The sequence below is a fragment of the Scophthalmus maximus genome, chromosome 11 (assembly GCF_022379125.1).
Source record: "Scophthalmus maximus strain ysfricsl-2021 chromosome 11, ASM2237912v1, whole genome shotgun sequence".
Lineage (NCBI taxonomy): Eukaryota > Metazoa > Chordata > Actinopteri > Pleuronectiformes > Scophthalmidae > Scophthalmus > Scophthalmus maximus.
Window position 1 is genome coordinate 4,921,023 of NC_061525.1, and position 22,249 is coordinate 4,943,271.

Consider the following 22,249-nt stretch of genomic DNA (forward strand, 5'->3'; position numbering starts at 1 on the left):
ATTTGGGGGGTTTGTTTAATGTATTTTAAACAGCGACATTTTAGTGTAAGAGCCTGTGTAGTTTATGGGTAGGAACCATGATTACCATTAACTAGTTCCACACGGCCACGGGACAGGTACGGCGGGCAGTTTAAACCGCCGGATGTGATGCAGAGGACAAAGCCGTTCAGGCGTTGTTTCGTTTAGACTTCAGGATATAAACGAAGATTCCTGGGGTCGACTAAGCTGCAAATTAAATTTTCCACATTTACGACTAACCCTAACCTGCATTTGCATTTGCTCTAACGTTTTAAATCTCTCTTCAATGGGCGTGTCTACGTTGTGATGGGGACGAAGCTAGCGGCTAACGGAGCTGCTACCTGCCTTTTGGGAAACGTCCGCTGGCACATTTAAAGAAAATGAAGAGAAAAGTGGCCAAATTAAGACTAAGCCCCAACGAGGAGGCTCGGATAATTAGAGAGGAGCATGAGAGGCGGAGGAAACTGCGAATACAGCAGGTAAATAACACCAGTTGTCAGTAACAATAGAGTTGATTCGTGTGCACAAACAGGTTGTTTTTGGTGGCGTCTCGGTTTTCTGCTTCAATTCGTGTCCGTGATTTGTGATCGACATCGTAGTTTACACATGAGGTGTGTTTCTTAAAGTCAGCTGATCAGTTCAACCCACAGGTTACCGCAGGTCGGGCTTCTACTGACCATGACGTGCTTACTGAAGTGATCAATCATTTAATACAATATTAGATCCAGTAGCCATGGTAACTAACCATAGAATATTTTCATTATTAATTAGTCTCCAGATTATCTTTATGGTTAATCGTTGCACACATTGTACGCACCTAAATTTGAAATGCTTCACCTGACAACCTGGCCCTTATATTTTGCTGTGACACCAGGTGCGGGAGCAGCAGCGGCACATTGCGCTGCATGTCCGGCAGGCTGTTGAGCAGAGGCGGCAGCGTGAGCTGGAGCTGCTGGGGGAGGAGCTGAGGCTGGACTGGGAGAGACAGAAGAGGGAGAAAGTCGAGACGCTGCAGAAGTTGTACCAGGAGAGCCTGCAGCTTCTCGGGGAGGGACACAGAGGCGCAAAAGAAAACGTGAGATACGATTGGTGTAAAAAACATTAACGCAGCAGATCTACCATATCCTCATTAGCCACGGTTTCTGTTGCTGAATGAAGTCAATTCAGACAACCTGCTAATGAGGCTGCCACCACCTTTAGGGACATTTCAGTCAATGCTTAGTTAGATTATCTGTGAAGGAATGATGTAAAGTGAATTTGTTGAAACTGATTCTTAGATGCTCAAAGGCCAAACCAAGAAACCAAAATGTGGACAAATATGACATAATAAATCAACTATCAGATGAATTTGTGGGTGCCGATTCTGATTTAGGAACCCGACTTGGCAGCCAGAGCTCAGAGGGAGGAAGACAACCACGCCAAAGCAGAGCAGCGTTATCGAGAAGCCCTGAAGGAGCTGAAATCTCAGAGGCTTAAAGACAATGAGAGGCAAAGCCAGTAAGAAGCATTAGACATATTTGCTTGAAAGAAGTTTACATGTTGAATGTCATCAGAAAGAACCTGGAGTCGAGTCTGTTTCTTTTGTTTCTCTGTAGATCCGTCACTGCCAGGAAGAAGGCACTTCAGGCAGAGAAGGAAAGATCGGCCAAAGTGGCCAGCCTCCCCCCACCTCCCTCTCACCCAATTCAGGTGATTCACCCAATCAGTAATATTATATGTTTTTCTTCCTTTTAAAAATACTACAACTTATTTAAGAGTTGGCCATTTTGGATCCTGTTATTCATGAAACAAACTCTAGCTTTCCAGATTAGTTGGTTTAGGTTCTCAATTGCGTCGAGGTGACACTGTCTCCTCTTGTTCAAGCAGAACATTGATTACAAGAAGCCTCATGTCGTTAAGAAATCTGACGTGGGCGCCTTCGCTACCACGCACTACCACATGCTAGAAAGCGCAGTGGACAGGGAGGCAGACGCACATCAGGTAAGTCCTCTGATTATTATGTGGCTTCACACACACACTCCTCCCCAAATCAGAGTTGTCTAATCTGTAGATGTGTCTTCAGCTCAATGCCCACAAGGAAGCTGAGCTGGAGGCGAGGAGACTGCAGGACTTGCAGAGGGAGGAAACGAGTAGGAGAGAGGAGCAGCTCGAGAAGGCTCGTCTCAGAGGGAAGCAGGCCCTGAGGAGGGAACAGCTCATACAGGTACAACTTACCTGGTATTGACACCAAAAATTTCATATCCATATCTGACAGGAATTGCTCTGGTGCTAATTTCAGTCAGTGTAATAAACACAGTTAAGTGACAGCAGGACAGAAGGCTGATTCTTTGCATTGCTGTGGGTACATGGTTGTATGATGACAAATTTGTCAAATAGACAACCCCAGTCATCCTACTGCAGTTTTCCATGATAAGATTAAAAAAATTAGGATTGTGTGTCTGATCTGGGATGATCTCCTTTAGGATCGTGAGCGCCTGCTTGTTGAACTGGAGCACATGCAGCAGACAGACCTGCTGAGGAGGAGACAGCATGTGTCGCAGATGCCTCCTCAGATCTTCCAGCCTCTCTACAAGAGACAGGAGACGAGGGAGGACTTCCAGAGGGAGATGGAGTTTGCCTTTGAGGACATGTATACGGGAGAGAGGAGTAAGGACCGTTCAGTGGTGCAGTATTCTGTCACAAAGCAAAATGACAATGATTCAGAGAGCAACATAGCCCCACAGTGCTTAGATCTAGCACAACTTTGTTTTTTTTACGTGGGCTTTTTAAACCTTAACTTTGTCCAATCTCAGGGATTAAAGGCGACCTGGTCGCCCAGCTGGCCCCCGAGCCCCTGCCAGCTCTGTCCACAGGCAGCCAGGACCAAGAGCTGGACGTCACACTGGATGAAATCACCACACCGAGAACAGAAAACACACCACATGATGCCGAGCGCGAACCTGCGTGCTCTGAGCAGGAAACATCCTCTCCAGGTGAAGAGAAGCACCAGATTCACACAAAAACTCAATTGAAGATGTGTTCAGGGCTCTTAAAAGACTTTGTTTTACTGTAATATACTATGTCAATTCTTTAGTAAAGGACCAGCACCTCACAGTGTCCATCCCTGAATACAATTCTACTGTCTAATGTGGTTATGTTTCAGAAATTTCTTTGAACCTCATCTTTACCAATCTGGAACAGCATTCAGCTTTTTCATGTACTTTCAGTGGAGCCTTCCCAACCTGCTCGTCGACGGGCGTTGAAGAAACTCCTTGATCGCATCAGGAGCCAGAAAAACCAGCGGACTGAACACAAAAGCCATGTCCCTGCAGTCGACTCACCGACCGCCATCACTGACCAGATTCCAGAGCGCGACACGTCCATCGAGACCGGCTCCCTGACCAGCGAGATGAAGAACAAACTGACCCCCATCAAGCTCCCTGAGCGTGTCCTCTCACAACCAGGTAATTCACCATCATCAGCTGTAAAAAAAAAAAACCAACACGACTTAAAATGAGCAGTAAGCGTTTCTAAAGCAATACACGTTTTGTAAAAATCCGCGAATATTTCCTCACCGTCCATTAGCTGTCGCTTTTGTGTGCGCGCCGGATAAATAGCAGTGTGGTGCTGAAGTTTGATAACATCACACTGCTAGTGGATGGTGCTGCAACTCCACTGTTTTGGCCTTGTGTGTGGGAGTCACGAGGTTGCAGGATCGCGGGCCGGCCAGAGCAGTAAAATCACAACAACGACAAAGGGAGAAACAAGCTTTCTCCAAAATCGCCTACTGCCCTTTTAACTCTTACCCTGCTTTCTTTTTATCCATAATTGCTTCCTTATTGACACATATTTTGATGACTGAAATAAGAAAGTTTTCTATAAGAAAGTTAAATATATCTTTAGTATTTTCCTCTATTAAAAAAACCCCATTCAGCCTCACTTCCTCTGACTAATATCCGCTTTCTTTCCCTTGTGTTTATTCCATTCTTAAATTGGGGATCTATTCCAGTTTAGTCTTCCAGATAAAATTTTTCAATGTTTAGTTGTTGTGAGGTAATGATTTTTTTTTTCGTTGTGTTTAATTCAATCAGCATTGGAGACGAAGGAGCACTCAACTGCAACAGATACTAGACTTCCTGACGCACTAACAAGAAGAATCCAAGAATTCGAAGAAGAACGAAAGAAAAGGGTATATGTTGCTTCCTAATTATGAGATACAGTAAATGTAGGCTCGGGCAATATGCACTGCGATTCACAGTTATTTGGGCAGGTTTAAAAGATTGTACCATATAGCATCTACAGCCGTACGAACATGTTGTAAAGACACTGGACACATGCAGTTTTCTGTCATGCCCCCTTTAAATATTTGCAACCGACATCACAATTTATCGCAGCTCAACTCTTTGCATTTCATCAACAAAGAATGTCATCAAAAGAAGCAGACATTTCAGTATTGTGCTACACAAAGGTACAAACCTGTTCGATATAATATGATCCTTCACAACAGCCCCAATCCTACTGTGACTCAACTTTAAATGTTTCAGGATTATTGTTGACTGTGTGTAAAAAAACATTTTCTCCATATTCTTTTTTTCTTCATAAAACGTTTTGACGAATCCTCAGCCTTGTTCCATCGTTATCTCAACAGCTTCATGTGGGTGTGGTTTTGTGTGATTGGTCAGGGTGTGTTGATCCAAGTGATCCTCATCAGTTAATTAGCGCAGCCTCTATCTAAAGCAGGGCTGAGCTGAACAGTTGTCTGTATTAAAACTTATGAAGGCAAATTGAAGTTGAGCACCACGTGAGCTCGTCGATGTTGCATCTATATGCAAACGAAAAAGACATGAGCAGGTTAAGACGTTCCTACGGAGAAGGGTGATCCTCTGGAGATGGGCAGGTCAAGAAATACCAGCTGTGGATTCGGATTGTCCTTCCATCTAATCTACTATTCCTTGACCTCAGTGGAAAACATCATGAAGTCAAGGAAAGGTGTAAAGGAGGACTCATAAGACGCTAAGAGAATCTGACTCCACTTACACTACGTCATTATGCGACGGCCGATGTTATTGAAGTGCATCTGTCGTGGTGAAAGATGGACTACAAAAAACACAGCGGCTCTGGTCCAAGAACGAGACACATTTCAAATAAGGATTCCTCAAATGTTTTTCTTTTCCCTCTGCTTCAACTTGGATATCTGGTCAATATTGAAGTGTAGCTAAAAACCGTCTCAATGATCACACTTGTAGATCGTGTTTGAAAGTTTTCAGTCTGGCAGCAGCCACTGTTTTATACACATTTGTCTTTTGTCCAGGAGGAGGAGCTTGAGAGGGAGAAGCAGCAGCAGGTGGTTTTGCTCCGGGAGCTGGAAGAGCAGAAGTCCAAACTGGAGCAGATGCTGCTCGAGGCTCAGCAGGAGAGAGAACATCTGAAGGCTGCTCTGACCCAGGAAGTGACTATTGACCAAACAGACCTGGACCAGGATCAGGAAGTCACCTCGGTCACCCCTGGTACAGCCGCTGAGGTCAGTTGAGTTCCCGATTGTCCTTTTCTCATCATTCTTCATATGGTAATTCTCATTTTTTGGGATAGTTCAAGTTGATCTGTGCCCAGTCAAAAGATTTTTTTGTGTGCTTTCCACCGACTGGAGGATTTTAATGTAAAGTCCAAATTTTGACCAGCTCAGAATTTAAATTTGACATTAAATATCCTCATCATTGAAAATGGTATGTACAGCGTTATCAGATCAGTACAATGGCCTTCACCTCTGGTCTCTGCAGCCGGAGCCCCCTGCAGGTGAGGACGACCACACCCAGAGGATCAGAGAATACCAACAACGGCTCCTTGAACAAAACAGGTGAGTTTATAGCCACTAAATACGTCTTGGGATTAACCTCTATTTTTTTTTGTAAGTGTGCATGTGAAAGGCCGCAGCTATTTCTAATACCAGCTGTTTTGTGTGTTGGAGTGGCTCTTCAACAAGTTGCTGCAATGTTTTGTCCTTTCTGTTTGCTCCATATGTGAAATGTGAGTCTGTAGGATTACTAGTACACAGAGGGCTGTTGGTGATACCAGGGATCATTAGTACCACTGTCCCTATGAATTAAGGTGAAACTGAGACACACCTGACATTTTAATTCACCCCCATTTTATTATTTTAGAATCCACCACAGATCAGTGGAAGTGGCTCGCCAGCGCCTTGAGGAATACCAGCGAGCTCTGCGAATCCGCTACAACGGGAGCCCCACGTCATTGCTGCCGGCTGTCATACCTCCGGACTTCCGTCAGCCATCTCTTCCAACACCTCTACTACTCCCTACAATTCCCGCAGTGCCATCATACATTCATGCCAAACCACAAACCTTCATGGATGTTCCCACTAGAGAGTCTGCCATGCCGGCCTCACCTCCTCATCTTCCCGGCTCCAGTTTGCGCGCCGGCACCAAGCTCCTGCCGGATGAAGTGGAATCCAGTTTGAACGGTTTCAGGACCCAGAGAGCAGACGTACCTGCCTGGCTGACTGACGGCATAATGGAGAGAGTAACAGAGCACCTTCCAGAGAGAGTGAGACCCTGTTCACTCACTACAGAGCCACTGCCTCGCAAACTGTTCACAACACATCACCCGCCCACCATCCCACTCCGGCCGTCCTCTGATCCCCTCCAAGCCGTTACCCCGAGCCTCACGGACAGCCCGCCTCCGGTTCCAGGCCATGCTGCGGTTAATATGGCAATCTTGCTGCACGCCCCCGTGCAGATGGATAGCTCCCGAGGGGAGGAAGTGGAGAGGCAGAGGCGAGAGCTGCTGGAGGTCCAGAGACGTGTGCTTGAGCAGAGGGATGCGGTGGCGCTGCAACAGAGGCAGCGAGAAGAGGAGAGGCAGAGACGGGAAGTAGAGCTGGAGCAGATGAGGCAGCAAAAGGAGACCTTGCAGGCTCTGATTCATACTGACACACAAGTAAGTGAGGGAACGTTTCGCTTTGGTGTTAGAGTTCAAATCTGAAACATTAACAGCTTGTGTGTAATAAATTGAAAGACTCACACAGCTGAATTGTTTGAGCCTCTTTGATTCTGAGGATCGAGTCCTCTGAAAGGCTCTTTTTGAATATTTGAAAATAATTTTCCTGTTGTGTTGTCTCTCCCAGCCAGTTCCAGAGGCTGCCAGTGACGTGCTGGTTTCAGAGACCATCGGTCAGACTCGCCGCAGATTACTTGCGTCCCTGTTGGCTGCTATAGAGGAGTCTAACGGAGCAGAAGAGGAAGATGGCTCCCCTCAACAATCACTGTCCAGCAGTGATGAAACAGGTAACTGATGTTAGTTTGAAGATAGTTAAACCTTTTTGACATTTTTCACTTCATTTATCGACCTTGTTCATTTTTTATGTCATCATAAACACTGCAGATTCGTCAAATCCGTGGGGTAATTTTTTCCCCTTTTTTGTTAAGATCCCATCGCTCAGACGGGTTCTCCTGCTGGACATGCCCCAGTGTCCCCAGTTTTCTTCCCGGGACTTCTCCCCCCTCCTGCTCGAGCAGCGAAGCCCCCGGTGACCCGTGTCCGGCTGGGAATCATGGAGATGACGGAACAACACGAGCTCAGCGCTATTCAAGAGGTTGCGACGCCAGTCGACACCAGCCATGCCACAGGTCGGATTAGCCCCAGACAGATTAATTTACCATTTTCATCACCTGACCAAACAATGTGTCGAGGAATGTGAGCTAATTGGATCGCTTCCTATCTGCAGGCCAGGAATATAGCGCGAAGATTCCTTCGCACCCCGTAAACTGGGATCTGCCGGAGGAATCCGATTCGTCGTTGGCTTCTGACGGTACTCTGCAGACGCCGTCTGTGTCCGGCAGTGTGAAGCGGACTGCAGAAAGACCAAGCAGCTCTGGGTCAAGCTCAAGGGGGTCCAGCCATCTCATCTGGAGAGAGAGACTACTGATGGGGGCGGGAACATCTCCAGAATCCTCTGAGTCCTGTATGTAGTGGGCAGGGGAATGAAGAATACAGATTGGGAGGAAAATTATAGAATTTTGTTTTGAAAATACATATAAATGTCCACTTGTTTGAACCATTGTTTTCCAGTATCGGGCCTGAGAAGAATCTCAGCACTTTCCTCCGACTCTGGGAGAGGAGCTGACTACTCGGGTCCAGCAGTCACGAGCTACCGATCCCCCACAGAGGTAACCAGGCCAACTGAAGACGTGCAACACGTTGTAGGATGAGAGGGAACGAACAGCTCATTCAATATGCAGTGAAACCACCCGTCTGCTCTCCAGTAGAAACAACCGCCCCATTCTTGTTCTCTCCTGTGCAGTTCCTTTCAGAGTGATGCTTTTGATTTGACTACATTTTAACAAACAGATGCAGTGATAATAGTTCTTGAATTTTTAAATATTTAACATGAATTTTGCTGCACTACTGTTGTAGTGTCATCGTGTTTTCAGTTTATTTATTTTTTTGATACTCTCTGAGGTTCACAGGATGTGAATCAATGATGAAAAGCTAGCCAAATCTGAGCAATTGGATCTGAGCTGGATCTTCCTCAGCCTGTGATTATGCTCGAGAAGCATTTTTCCCCTCTGTGTCTGTCTGTGTGTGTTGTGTGTGTTTGTGTCAGGGTTCTGTCTGTGTGTTGTTTGTCTACTGAGCAATGATGTGAAATTACGCAACCTGAGGTGTATTTGATCAAAATACGTTTTATGAGGGTTTCTACACTTGAACTGAGCTCTCTCTCTCTCTCTCTCTCTCTCTCTCTCTCTCTCTCTCTCTCTCTCTCTCTCTCTCTCTCTCTCTCTCTCTCTCTCTCTCTCTCTCTCTCTCTCTCTCTCTCTCTCTCTCTCTCTCTCTCTCTCTCTCTCTCTCTCTCTCTCTCTCTCTCTCTCTCTGTGTGTGTGAAGAGTGCGTGTCAGGGTCCTGTCTTTGTGTGTTGTTCGTCTCCTGAGCGATGATGTGAAAATACGCAACCTAAAGGGTATTTGATCAAAATACGTTTTATGATGGTTTCTACACTTGAACTGAGCTCTCTGTGTGCGTGTGTTCATGTTTGTGTGTGAGAAGAGTGTGTCAGGGTTCTGTCTTTGTGAGCTGTTTGTCTCCTGAGCGATGTGAAATTACTGATACTGAAGTGAATTTATACATTTCATGATGGTTTCTACACTTGAACTGAGCTCAATCTGTACAGTATAGAGATGGTAACTAATTGTATTTGTGTATGTGTCTGTCTCAGTCTCCACATGGGCCTCCGGACTCTGACTGCCTCTCGTCCACCACCATCTCCACCGGCAGCTACATCACCACTGATCCTGAGCAGAACTTGAACACTGGTGAGAGCATGTGATTGATTGACACTTAAGAACAATGGAGTAGAAACATCCACCTATACAATTATTAAATCCCCTCACCAACATGAATTGGTTTGCTCTTCATTAAGTAGATGATCTGAGTATGAGCTGTAAAACTGGAACCTGTTGGAATATGCTTCAGTTTGTTGATCTATACTGTCAACATGCTAGTTGTGTTTTCAGCTTTGTTGTAGCCTAAATCAGCTCCTTGTTTTTCCTCCTCTCCCTCTTCTTTTTAGATAAATCACCACGCGTCAGACTTTTTGAGGACAAGGGACAAGAAATCCTCTCTCCCTCTTTCATTAAGGACACCTCGGCGGCAGGTCGTCCTGGCGTGGCCGTAGAATCTGTGTTTAACGACAGCAGCATCCAGCGCATCATAGACCGATACACGAGGGAGCTGAACATCTCCCTCGGCACCGTCCGGAAAACCCCAGGTAGACGACACACATGGCGCACGTTCGTTACAAAAATACACTTTCTTCACATCGTCATATCTCCGACCTGGTGTACTTTGAACAGCAAACCTCCGACCATTTCTTTTAAGTGTTCATATATGGACCCTTTGCTGCTTGGTTCCGAGTAGTGAGATTGTAGAGCTTTTTCTCTGAGAACCGCTGCATGCCAGATGTAAACAAATGATGCACTGCTAAGCAAAGCACGGAAATGTTTGTTAAAGCAGAGCCAGGAAAGCAAAAAGCAGACGATGAATCCACACCTTACGTCAAAACTACCAAAAAAAAAGACAAGAAAATATGACTAGGCCTATCCTCGCCCTTGGCTTCACCGGTACAATGGTGGGTGATTAAGAGAGACCAAAGTTTGTTGTGTGTCTCAAAATATTAGCTTCAGACAGTATGAAGTTAAGACGCCGTCTGGAGACGACTCATCCCGAACACAGTCATGTCACTTTATCAAAACAGCTTCTGTGCCTTCCAATGCTCAACTCAGATGCTGGGGAAAGGAGGGGGGCTGCAGGCCCTGGTCGAGTGTTAATCAGGCCATCTTCCCTCACTGCGCATATATTAGTCTATTACACGATACAGAGTCTTTTTTTTCCTCCCTCTCTTCAGAAAGCGAAAGCTCTTTTGTGGAGGAGCCTGGATCTTTGGTTAGAGCCCCGGAGGCGAGGGGGCAGGACGAAGGCTCCTCGGGACGTTGGACTCTTCCCTCAGACACGGCTGTGACACGGACTCAAAGCAGCCTGGTTAGTGACTCTAACACCCCTTCAACACACTCTAATTCGAGGAGCAGTCGACTGTACTGCACAGTTGCTGTGCTGATTGTGTCGGATCACGTTGCTGTAATTTGTAGCTTGAAAGTCGTTCTTAATCTCCGTTCGCCACAGGAAAGGGAAGTTACAGTCAAAACAAACCTGGAGCCCTCCTCATGCTACCCCCCAGCACAGGCGGAGGACTCTTTCCGGCCTCTGATTGGCCAGCTGACAGAACAGTCATCCTGTCTTGCCGCCGGCCAGAGGTACTCAGCCATGGAGCAACTGGTCGGTCAACCGTCGGCTCACTCGTCCATGATTGGCCAGCCTGCGGGTCTGCGAGTTTCGGTGAGCTCGGATCACGGTGGGTGGGATTCCACCCTGAGTCGGCTGATGGGCCGAATCTCACACCAGCCCAGCTCCGATTTGCTGAGCGGTGGGCGGGACTGCTGTGAAAGTGGGCTGATGGGTCAGATCTTGCCGGAGGAGTTGACCACGTGGTTGGATGAGGGTCAGGAGGGAAGCCGGATGAGACCGCTGGTTGGGGAGTCGGATAACGAACAGCACAGTGGAGTCTCAGGTAAGAGGAGTTAAACTGAGACGTTTAAGTTAATGGTCCAACCCTCTACTGATGGATATACAGAAAATAAGTCCTCAAATGGATTATTGGTTGTGGTCCATTTTCTCAAAGTGGGGAAGGAGAATTTTAATCTTTCAACTCATTTGCTGTTTGTAGGCGACCGAACACACAGGGACCTCCGTGTCTCGGCTGAGGCTGGTCTGTCGTCGTCCCCAGCGCTGTCTCCTGAAGCTTTGTCACACGGCGCCACCGTCCCGGGTGTGAGTCCCCGTCCACAGGACCAGACCAGTCTACTGGACCTGGGCCCAGAGAGAACTGAAGGTGAGGTAACAGCAAGGAGGGAGAATATCATCATCATATGAAATTAGTTTGTAGCTCGAACTAAGTAGAAGTGTGATCCGGCTGCAGGTCTTCTCGCTCCAATGTCGACCAACTTCTGTCATGCTAATCACATTTAGGTTTTCCAGGCTCCGACTCGTTCCACCCGCTCCTGGCTGAGTCCACCCACAATGAGACAGTCGACCCCTCCATGACCTTTCACATGCTCGGACACACAGTGCCCAACTCGCCTGGAGGACGGCAAGCCAGCGGGGAAGGCAGCGTTTCCCCACCTTCTGAAATCCACGCTGATCTTTCTGTCGAGTCTGTACCGTCACCCGAGTGCCTGCGCACAGAGATGCCTGCCTCACAGGAATCTGTCCTCATGTCGGAAGACACCACGAGGACAGACGTGGAGCTCACGGCTCTGGGTCTGTCAAATGTAACCCTGTGTGATGATGCGACTGCTGCAGACCTACAGCAGCCAGCAGGACGGGCTGCACACTGGAACTGCATTTTTGAACAGCCGAGAGATTTTGTCCCGTTCGGTGACCTCTGTCCCAAAGAACTGACGACCGAGCAAGGGTCGAGCCTGAGGAAGGATGCTCTGCTCACAGATAAGATATTGGTATGACTGCATTTTCTTGTTCACAATTTTTGAAGGGTGTAAAATTTTCTTGTCACTGGCTGAATTGTGTATTTTTCATCTTTCTCTGGACATCAGGAAGCAGCCAGTGAGAAGGGGATACTGGAGCAGTCCCAGATAACACTAGTGAGCCTGACGGACACCACGCTGCAGGACCTGGAGACGACCGCCACGGAGGAAGAGTGTGTTTGGGAAGACGAGCATCCAGATGAGGGGGGACAGAAAGGCCAAGAGGTGGAGGTAACTTATACACACACACACACACACACGCGCTTTGACTTCAGCCGGTCGGACCTTTCTGATTTCTAAACATTACACTTGCCTCCTGTAGGGGGCAGACTCTACACTGTCACCAGAGGAAATGACGGAGGACCAGGACCACACTCATCGAGGTAAAGTCACAACAGTTAGACTAAATATATCCAACTGAAAATATGACTGAAGGGATGCCTGCTTCTGATTTTGAATATGGATGTGATCAGGAACAAAAGAGCAATGCATCTCTTTTTTCAGACCATTGCAAGCTTGTGTAAACTTATGCCTCTATGTTTTTTTTTGTTCCTTCCCTCCCTACATGTAGTGATGTTCCTGGAGGTTCAGTGGGGTCCGAGCCAAGGCCTTCAGGACGTCAACGAGCAGAAGCGCAGGTCTCTGCTCCAGAGATCATCTCGCAGGGTGGAAGTCATCAAGGCCAAAGTGGCTCTGGAAAAGAATCAATCTGAATCTAAAGCTGAGGCGTCTCAGCCAGTCACCCGTAAGACAAAGATGAAATCAGAACTTCAGCCTAAGACTAACAACAAGTCCGAGAAGGGAGAAGCTGAGCAGCCTGGCTTCTTCCAGCAGAAGTGCCAACTTCCTCCTCCACGTATGTTCACTTTATACCCTTTCATATTTGATTTAAATCACATACAGTATGATCATTTATATAATGGGTGACAAAGCAAACTGTAGAGCTTTTGTCTGTTTCCTCAGAACCAAAGTTCTGCCAAAATTGTATCTTTTGGACATTTCAATTTGTTTTGGATTAAACTCAATTTAAAAATTACAAATGCCCTAATCACAAGTATTTCAGTCCTCTCAATCTGAGCAGTTTAATTTTGCTTAATCATTAACAAAACAGCTGTACGATTCAGTTTTAAAGTTGATATGTGCAAATGGATTTGACTGCAGGGGGAACATATTTTGAGTGCTGTCACAATGGAAATGTTAAGACTCTTGATATGGACATCAGACCTCTTTGAATTGAGTATGGAATACATAGTCATGGTTTATAAACCACTGTACGATATATGCAGGCCATATTACCCAGGCAGGCTTTGTACCGTGTTATGTGGCAAAAATAAGAAGCTTTTTTAAAGTTTAATCTAAATGGCACTCCTACATCAGTCCCTTGTAAAATGATTAGCTGTTGCAGTTATTCAACCAATATTAATTTAATTGTTTTCCTTCAGAGAGCGATTTCAGGCAGAGAAATATGGACGAGTCGAAGATCTACACACCTGAGCAAAGGAAACGGGAAGTTTCGGTGATGTACAAGAGAACTCGCAGGTATTGTAATAATATTCTGAGCTTTTAAATTTTTAAACAGAACTTTAAATAATATCATTGCAGAGGGTAAAAGTGATTCCATACATCAAATATGAACTATGTTATGTTGTTCAAAATTATAAATGTGATTTTGACAAAACGGTGTGGTGACTGATCCTCCGTTCCTACAGACTGTACGAACAGCTGGAGGAGGTGAAGCATCAGAAATCAATCCGGAGCAGACAGGAAGCTTGTGCAGAAAACAGACTGAAGGCCAAAGAGTTCCACAAGGTTAAAAAACTAACAAAAGTGCACTGAATTATGATGTATTTGCCCCCAATTGAGTTTGATAGAATATTTTTCTCCCCTCTCTTCACAGAAAACATTACAGAAGCTTCGTGCCAAGCAGAAGTGACTGAATTTGAATGTGTTTCTAGTTTTACCTTTTTGTATAGTTTTATCAATAAAGTATTTAAGTTATTTAGTTATTGGTAGTTATTTGAATGTTTTGCACTCAAACTGAATCTTAGCACTTCACTGTGGCTCAACATGGTAGTTTACTTTCAGATTAGCTTATTTTAATAAGATAAAACATTCATGGAGTCATTAACAGATGTACATAACTGTCCGTTTCTGTTTTTGGTCAATGAACTGAGAAATAAATGCACAGCTGTTCCACTCTGAAGGATAATTGAGGTCAGTTTAGATTAAAAAGAACATTCCTGCTGCCCAGATGACCTGAGGATTGACTGTCTGGTGAGTGGATTTTTGTGAGAGATCACTGGTCATCTGGAAAAAGATGGGATTCCACACATGAAAGACTTTTTCTAAGTTTAGATTAAATTCCCCCTGCTCTCACAGGTTCTAGCCTTCATCAGTAAATGTCATTACATGATCCTCACAGATACGATAGTTTGTTGTAGGAGCTCAGTGTAGAACAGACACTGTAAGGCCGCAGTGGAGGATTAAAACAGCAGATTCCGTGTTTTATCAGAACTCTGCCCCAGTGAGGTTTCAGAGTTTGGAAAAAGTTATCGTCTTGGGACTCTTCTTCTCCAAGGCGGCCTGTGCTGATTTGATCAAATCGTCAGTCTGAAGCATGCTCATGTTCCACGTGGCCTGGAAAAGAATGAACAGTGAATTCAGGTATGAGGCAGAGGAATGCCAACACTCCTCCACTTTAATTACTTTAAAGGAATTAGATTTTACCATGTAGTCCAGTCCCTCTGCCACACTGTGGTCTCTGGCGTAGACCAGGTTGATCTTGGTGCCTTGCACAGCTACAGGGCTGCGACCAGCGATCTCGCCAGCCATCTCCAGAGCTCCAGACATCATGGCCTCCTTATCTGCAAACAACCGGCTGGAGAGACAACGTGTGTCGACTAGAGGATTTCAAAAGTCCGACTTTTTGTCTGTGACATCAAAGTGAAAATCTTAATATTATACAGGTCAGATGGAAGATCTACAGAAAAAGACTGGGGCTAAAGCTGTTGCACCCGAGCAGGTCCAACTGTCGTTGGGTGTATGAGACTGACAGGTGATCTGGATAACCAGTAGAAAACTATTATCATGGTGATGTAGACTGCTGGAAAACAAATTAAATCAACATGTTGCTGCATCTGCAATAAAAGTTATTGCATTTGATCACTGTTCAAATTTAGTGATGGTGTCTGTCTTTCATCTAAGTTTAGTTGAAAATACTATTTCATGTATGATGATGCCGTGTTTACCTGACCAGGCCGCTGCTCTTGGCTTCATCTGCATACATCTTCCTGGCGGTCAGAGCCAAGTCGTTCACAAGGCTGGAGACGATGGGGGCGTTATTCAAACGACAACAAAGACTGTAAACATAAACCTAAAGGAACGGAACATTCAAGTTGTGAATTTGACTGATGTTTTTCTATACCTTACTATACAATTCCTTTTTTTATACTTGACTATGATATTTTTTATATCTTATATTATGATTTATTTATAATTTATACGAGAGTTTTTTATATACTATGATTTTTTTATACTTTACTATGACATTACTTATATATGCTATGATATATTTTTTTTAACATTTACTACTGTTTTCTATATTTTACCATTCTGAGATATTTTATACTTTACAATACTATGAAATGTTAAATGTCTCATAATACTATGACATTTTTTAAGCCTTATTGTACTATGACATTTTGATACTTTACAACAGTGTTTTTATGCCTAAGAATACTATGACTTTTTTTATGCCTTACCATACTGTGACTTACTAAACTATGTGGAGGAGTTGTAGCGTTTATTTACTGGTTAACTGCACATACATTGCACTCTTAGTTCACTGCTAACTTCTAACTCAACATTTTTTTAGTCACACTATGGTGACTAAGTTCTGTCACTTTTACATGCAGAGCACATCACCTGTTCCTACATGCAGCCCGCAGCCGTGGCAGAAAGCAGAAGTCGCAACCTCACACCCAGCCTCTCTTTGGTTGATCAAAATGGGTGATTTACCTGCGGCTGCCGATGACTTTAGGAAGTCTCTGGAGAGTCCCAACGTCTGCTGCTAGTCCAATATCAACTTCCTGTGCAGCCGGACACAAAGACAGACACTGACACTTTAGTAACATCATCCCCAATGTCATATCAGACAGAACATCACCTGTATCCTTTAATACAACGAGGAGTTCTATATAAGCTAAAATTATATATCTGCTATTTTTATTTATTTTTTCCTATCATCAAACACCTGTGAATGATGATGTGTATGGTTCATACAATTTTCCGTTTCATATGGAACATTGAAATAGATAAAAACCCTATCAGACAAGTCAAATATCAGATAAGGGAACACATCCATAATTCTGCTGACAGATAATCAAAACTTGTTCATCTTTCACCTGCTCATTTTATTTTATTTCATCATTTATCTATTCCCTAATTTTCCCTCAGTAACATTTCCTGTTTTCTTCACCACATTTCCAAACAATGAGAATTGGATGGACATGTACTTACTTTTACCTGGAACCAGGCGTCCTGGGTGCACAGGCGGATGTCGCACGCTGTGATCAGGTCGACACCTGCCACAGAGCACAACGTCCACGGTGAACATGACAGTGAGTAAACTCTGAAGCTCCTCTCTCTCTACCAGTTCAAACTCCTGATACCATCTGTTCTTTGCAGAGGCGGGTCATTGAATAAGTTTCTGGAGAGTTATTAAATTCTTAACTACGGTGACACAGTGACATTATTGGTGTCAGATGGCATTAACACTGTCCACACCCCACAAAGGTTCAACACCACAGAGGTTAAACATTCCCTGGGATTCACCACAACTTCGTTAGACACTTTTGAAGCAGTGTAGGAGAGGAGAACAATAAACAAACTTATCTATCATGGATAAACGCTGACCATCCTCTCCACCACACACTGGACAGACAGCAGAGCTGCTTCTCACAAAGACCGTTACAGGAAATCTTTCCTGCCACAAGCCGACTTCATAACACTTCACCTCTGTCTGACAGAGAGACACTGGACTCTGTTTAAAACACAATTCCCGGCACATTTGCACCGTCATGTAACTGGTAACTAATTGCAAATACTTACTATTTTACTTCTATCCATCCATCCTTGGGGGAAAAAAGTTACTAAAAGGACTCTTACTGTTAAAAGACCATTGGAGCCTGAGTTAAATTTGACATTAACATAGTAATTTCTCCTTTACACACTAAAATGTGTTAAATAATTTACTAGATTTTTTGATTAAATAATAATTTCAAGAGATTATAGAAAGTTGTCATTTACCAGTTGTCAAATGTTATAATTAGAACCAAACTCACAGGTAAAATTTAGTGTAACAGCGGTAACCTAATGGAATCAGTGGAAACATTGTGAAGGTAAATTCATAAAAAAAAACAACACATGAAATGCGCCGGGGTCTATTGCCACAGTCTATGCTGGGAGGGTTTGTAACACGCCTAGCTCATTCACCTGTTATCACAAGATCAGCTCTGAGCCAATCATCTATCTAGATGCAGAGTTAACCTGCTGGCAGAAATGAACCATTATCATCTGATCATGGTTTCACCTCATCTTGATTTGCATTTATTTCAAAATAAGAGCACATTGTCATTGACGATATCAAATCGATCCTCAAACTTCTTTCACGGACAGGAATAATCTGACATGAAAACTGCATATTTGCCTGAATCTGTTAAGCTTCATTTGAAGAATAGGACTCCTGTCAAAACCGAGCCAGCTTTGTGATACAAGAAAACCAGACAAAGATACACTAATTGAAAAATATAATTCAATATGTCCCACCTCCTCCAATACAGGCTCCATGGACGGCCACCACAACAGGCTTCGGACACTATGAGATGAAAACAACAATCAATAATTTCACAGGTTAACACATTGACAACCATATGCTCAAATACATAGTTATCATATCTGTGACAGGTCCAATCTCATATCTAGAGCTGTAGTGATTCATCCATTTGATATTCTGTGGTGCCAAACATTTGCTGGTTCAAGCTTCTTAAATGAAACAATGTACTGCCTTTGTTTTTGTCATGACAGTAAACTGATTCTCTTTTGGCTTCTGGACTGCTGGTTGGTCAGAACAAGCATTTCGATTTTCTCCACATTTTTTAGACTAAATGATAATTCAATTGATCAAGAAAACCATTGAAAGTTTAGTCACTAGTTGCAGTCCTACTTATAAAGCAGTGACAGAACCCCTCTCCAGCTCTTCTCACCTTCTCTATGACGGAGAATGTCTCTTGATACATGGCGATCTTTCGTCTGAGGTTCCAGGAAATTCTGGCTGTGTCGTCGCCCTGTGGCTGCAGTATGTCGGCGGCCATGTCCATCAGGTCAATTCCTGGACAGTTAACGCAGGACTGACAATAATCACAACTCTTCTGCAAAAACAAAGCCATTAAAAAAAGAAGAGTAAACTGCCCGACACCCACCAGCTGTGAAGATCTTCCCTGCTCCGGAAACCACCACCACTCTGCAGTCTGGGTCTGCAGCGAGCTCATTAAAGCAATCCACCATCTCTCTAGGAACCAAAGAAGAAACATATCTGTCAGCGTGGCATGAATGCTTCAGTTATGAATCCAGATGGTAAAAAGTGCTGTAGCATGGAAATCAGCTCACTATTTCAACACAGCTGCCTACTCCTAAATTATCCAATATATAGGCATCGTTTGATATCGCAAGCTTGTTGTCCAATTTGAAAATGACTGCTGACACTTGTATGATACTGGAGTATCCTCTCATTCATTCTTATCAACCAGCTCTGGGTAGAAAATTAACAAGCAGATTTTTTTAAAGATTTATGATTTAGTATCAGTGGGATCTTTTTTCTTTTATTTAATGAATTGCACTTAGATATTTTGTAAACAATAGAAAACTACAGTATTGTTTAGTTGTGGAGTAAAAATACATTTAAATTGTCAAAGATGAATTCTCACTCATTAATTGAATATGTGCATTTTTTGATGTAACTGTGTCTTTTCAAATCAAAACTGCATCACACAAAATTTAATCAAACTGGCATTGCCAGTCCTAACGTACAGCAGTTATATATTTATCCTAATGTAAACTCTCCTGCATGTTTCTGGTGGCTACAACGAATGCTGGCGTCTTAATTTGAATCAGATTCTTGCCTCCAGAAGGCCGAGTTCATGGCGTTGAGTTTCTCAGGGCGGTGGAGCTCCACGTGTGTGACGGACTTGGCTGGGTGACTGATGGCGAGGGTGGTGTAGGGCGAGGTGGCACCACCTGCGGACGACATGGCCCTGACCACAGACTGAGTGGGCAGCCACAAGCCCCTGTCTGAGAGAAGAGAGACAGAAATCATTCTCCCTGAACAAAACTTAAACAACAGCATGAGACTGAATTCTTCTGGGAGCGAGGAACAGTGACAGTGACAAGATCAACTAAGCTTTAGAACGGGAGAACAAAGACTGAACGCCGTTTACTATTACGAGCACTTGAAGCTGTTTTTGCCTATTTGATAAATGTTTCTCTATTGATTCTTGCACTTTTGGGTAATATCTTCATGGTTGAAAGCATTTATTGTAAGTCTCTTTGGACAAAAGCGTCTGCTAAATGAATGAAGGAAAGCATCAAACAACAGTTGACATTTTTGTTTTGGAAACTACTCAAACGTTCAAAGGGTTAACCAAAACAATCAAATATTTTTAAAGACACCGTTGGTCCCAGAACAAACCATGTCTATTTATTTATTGACTGCAATACAATGCGTTACAACACATGGAGTTTACAGGTTGTTCCTGATGTGGGCCGTAACGAATGTCGCCTGAGGGACAGGGTGTCCCAGCCTGTTTATGCCATTAGGACTTTTAATGACTCAAACTAATTTGAAAAGTAGTCACTGGTTCCTTTTCTATTGCTCGACCAATCCATTTCCATAGTAATTGCTGCGGCTCTAAACATTTAAATACATGAGTGATTGTTTCCACCAATTTCTCAAATATTCTCTAATTCTAGTTCTGTTCTGTTGGTTTGCCTCTCATCGCCACAGGCTTTCGTTGACTTACCTATTAATCAATGAATCAAGAAGATAATCAGCATGTTAACCGTCAATGCAAAAAATAATAACCAGTGTATTGGCAGCAAGCCCAGTGGTGAAGCACGAAGAACTACACGACAGGCTGCTGCTGCTGCTGCTGCTGCTGCTGTGACCTTTCACCTACTCAGCCCTTCACCTCCTCTGTTTCCCTCAGTCAAACCTCATCGTGAGGCTAGTGCGAGCTGAGACAAACATCTGGGCCGTTAACATCTGGAGCACAGTGTTGTTCATACATGTCCCTGAATAACACAACAAACAGCCAACAACAACAACAACAACAACAACAACAACACAACAGCTCACAGGCCACTGACACTTACTTTTGGCGAGAGCCGACCTGACAACGACCGACAGCATCGCAGGTGTGCCCGCTGCAAAGTCCACACACTTCCGTGATCGATAAAACCGCAGCGAGCAGAGACGAGTGATTGGCTTCACCTGCTGTTAGCCCGGAGCTAAGCTAACTGATGCTAACCGCCGGCTAACGAACGTCTTACCTAAAGTGTTTTGGGGGGTGAAGTTCGTCGGTTTCACGCCAGCGGACGAACACGAGCAGAAGTACGGAACTACTGTACAGAGCAAACGCTCCGCCGCAGGCTGCAGGACAATAAATGAAATGAAAATACTATACAATAACAGTGTTTTGGCTTTTATAACCTCTACTGCGTTAGCCCCTTTCTAGCTCGATACGGTGGCCGGCAAGGTTCAAACTCGATATACAAGTCAAAAAAAATATATATATATACTGCAGAGACGGGGATTGGGTTGATGAAGTTAGAAAAAAATATATACTCTTATCTCCCCTGCAATATTTAAATTGCACGAGTTAAAAAAATCAATTCATACAATACAGCATGTTGTTTAGATTTCATCATCGACTCCCATCCTGTTGTTGTCTTTTGACTGTTCATGAAAATAATAAAAATAATACTTTGTTTTAATTAAAAAAATATATGAAATAGAACAAAGACAAAAGTATGTCTCACCACTTGCTCTTCAGTTTTCCCCGTCTCCGGTTAATCGCCTCACAAACCTTAAGATTTATCTGGTGACCCTCGCTGCCGCTTCTTTTACCTGACAAAAACTTTCATGTTCATACCTGAGGTCTATGACATATTTAATTCCACTGCTACCAGGGGAATTATTCAAATACATGACTGGGTCCAGCAGATTAACATCTGTTCATACTGGAGATATTGACACAGTAGATTATTCAGCAAACTGAGTGTGCTTATGGCCTGTGGCCACTAGAGGGACCCCCAATAACTCTGAAATGTTCCACGAGAGCTTGAAATGTTTATTAATCAATTAATACAAATGATCATACAAAATAAATATCATGTTAATGGGTTGGCAAGCGATTAATCAATCACCGCTGCCTCTAAAGACACACAGCTATGGCTAATAACATTGAAGGAAGTCAAAAGTATTTCTCCTTATGGCCCTGTTTAGGCTTGGACCGGCCCTGAGGTTCGGACTAATCCAAATAGTACATCATGTTCCATTTACTCCTAAGTCAATAAAAAAAATGTGTCCAGTTTTAAACAAAGTGAAGTCAGTGCAGAGTAATGTGAACTTTATCTTCTGTGTGATGAGGGCATAGTCTCCAGCCCTGTGGTTCAGTCCCTGGGTCACTGCTGCAGAGGTGACTCCATTAAATGAAACGACTAACGGTCGCCTTAAACCTGGACACACCAGGTTAATCATCAATATCATAGTGTGATCTTTAGACTTCGTTGCATTGCACACTGTACATTAGGGGCTGGGAGGCTTTTTCCTTTCAAAAGGGGCACTTCAATCTTTATAACATCCTTCAAGGGCCGCAACCAGGCAATCAGTCAATCAGTCAACAGAACAAAGTCTGTCTGTGGTATGCATGGTGTCGTGTGAACACGCTTCATATTGAAAACCTGTTTAGTTCGGATGATGGACTAGCTCAGATAAGGCCTCAACAGACCACCATCAAAGACGATGACAAAACAGACAAACCAAAGTCGAAATAATGTCACAATAAACTCAAGTTTGTATAGATTTT

The 22,249-nt window shown here is 44.0% G+C and overlaps 2 protein-coding genes across 6 annotated transcripts; one reads left to right on the forward strand and one right to left on the reverse strand.

Annotated features, from left to right (window-relative positions):
* Positions 1-80: 80 nt before the first annotated feature.
* Positions 81-14,109, forward strand: cep295 (centrosomal protein 295). Of its 2 annotated transcripts, none has more exons than XM_035621764.2 (29): positions 81-497; positions 893-1,093; positions 1,391-1,515; positions 1,614-1,707; positions 1,885-1,998; positions 2,081-2,221; positions 2,481-2,664; positions 2,811-2,990; positions 3,225-3,461; positions 4,089-4,186; positions 5,309-5,518; positions 5,775-5,851; positions 6,156-6,951; positions 7,139-7,298; positions 7,440-7,640; positions 7,739-7,975; positions 8,083-8,180; positions 9,227-9,323; positions 9,581-9,778; positions 10,415-10,548; positions 10,690-11,134; positions 11,291-11,455; positions 11,602-12,080; positions 12,177-12,338; positions 12,430-12,490; positions 12,679-12,963; positions 13,550-13,646; positions 13,817-13,916; positions 14,005-14,109. In XM_035621764.2, the coding sequence occupies exons 1-29, from the start codon at positions 399-401 to the stop codon at positions 14,038-14,040; spliced, it is 5,511 nt and encodes a 1,836-aa protein (XP_035477657.2). In that variant the 5' UTR covers positions 81-398; the 3' UTR covers positions 14,041-14,109. The 2 variants fall into 2 exon arrangements, with proteins under 2 accessions (XP_035477657.2, XP_035477653.2); XM_035621760.2 differs by having other exon boundaries at positions 87-497; positions 11,593-12,080.
* On the reverse strand, positions 13,176-21,388 carry ech1 (enoyl CoA hydratase 1, peroxisomal). 4 transcript variants are annotated; one of them, XM_035621768.2, is made up of 10 exons: positions 21,201-21,388; positions 19,286-19,454; positions 18,587-18,675; positions 18,371-18,495; positions 17,934-17,982; positions 16,626-16,690; positions 16,125-16,195; positions 15,356-15,427; positions 14,835-14,985; positions 13,176-14,744 (listed from the first exon to the last, which is right to left on the reverse strand). In XM_035621768.2, exons 2-10 carry the CDS (start codon positions 19,411-19,413, stop codon positions 14,640-14,642), a joined length of 855 nt encoding a protein of 284 aa, XP_035477661.1. In that variant the 5' UTR covers positions 19,414-19,454; positions 21,201-21,388; the 3' UTR covers positions 13,176-14,639. The 4 variants fall into 4 exon arrangements, with proteins under 4 accessions (XP_035477661.1, XP_035477660.1, XP_035477659.1 ...); XM_035621767.2 differs by lacking the exon at positions 21,201-21,388 and adding an exon at positions 20,712-20,923; XM_035621766.2 differs by lacking the exon at positions 21,201-21,388 and adding an exon at positions 20,535-20,922.
* Between the last annotated feature and the right edge of the window lie 861 nt (positions 21,389-22,249).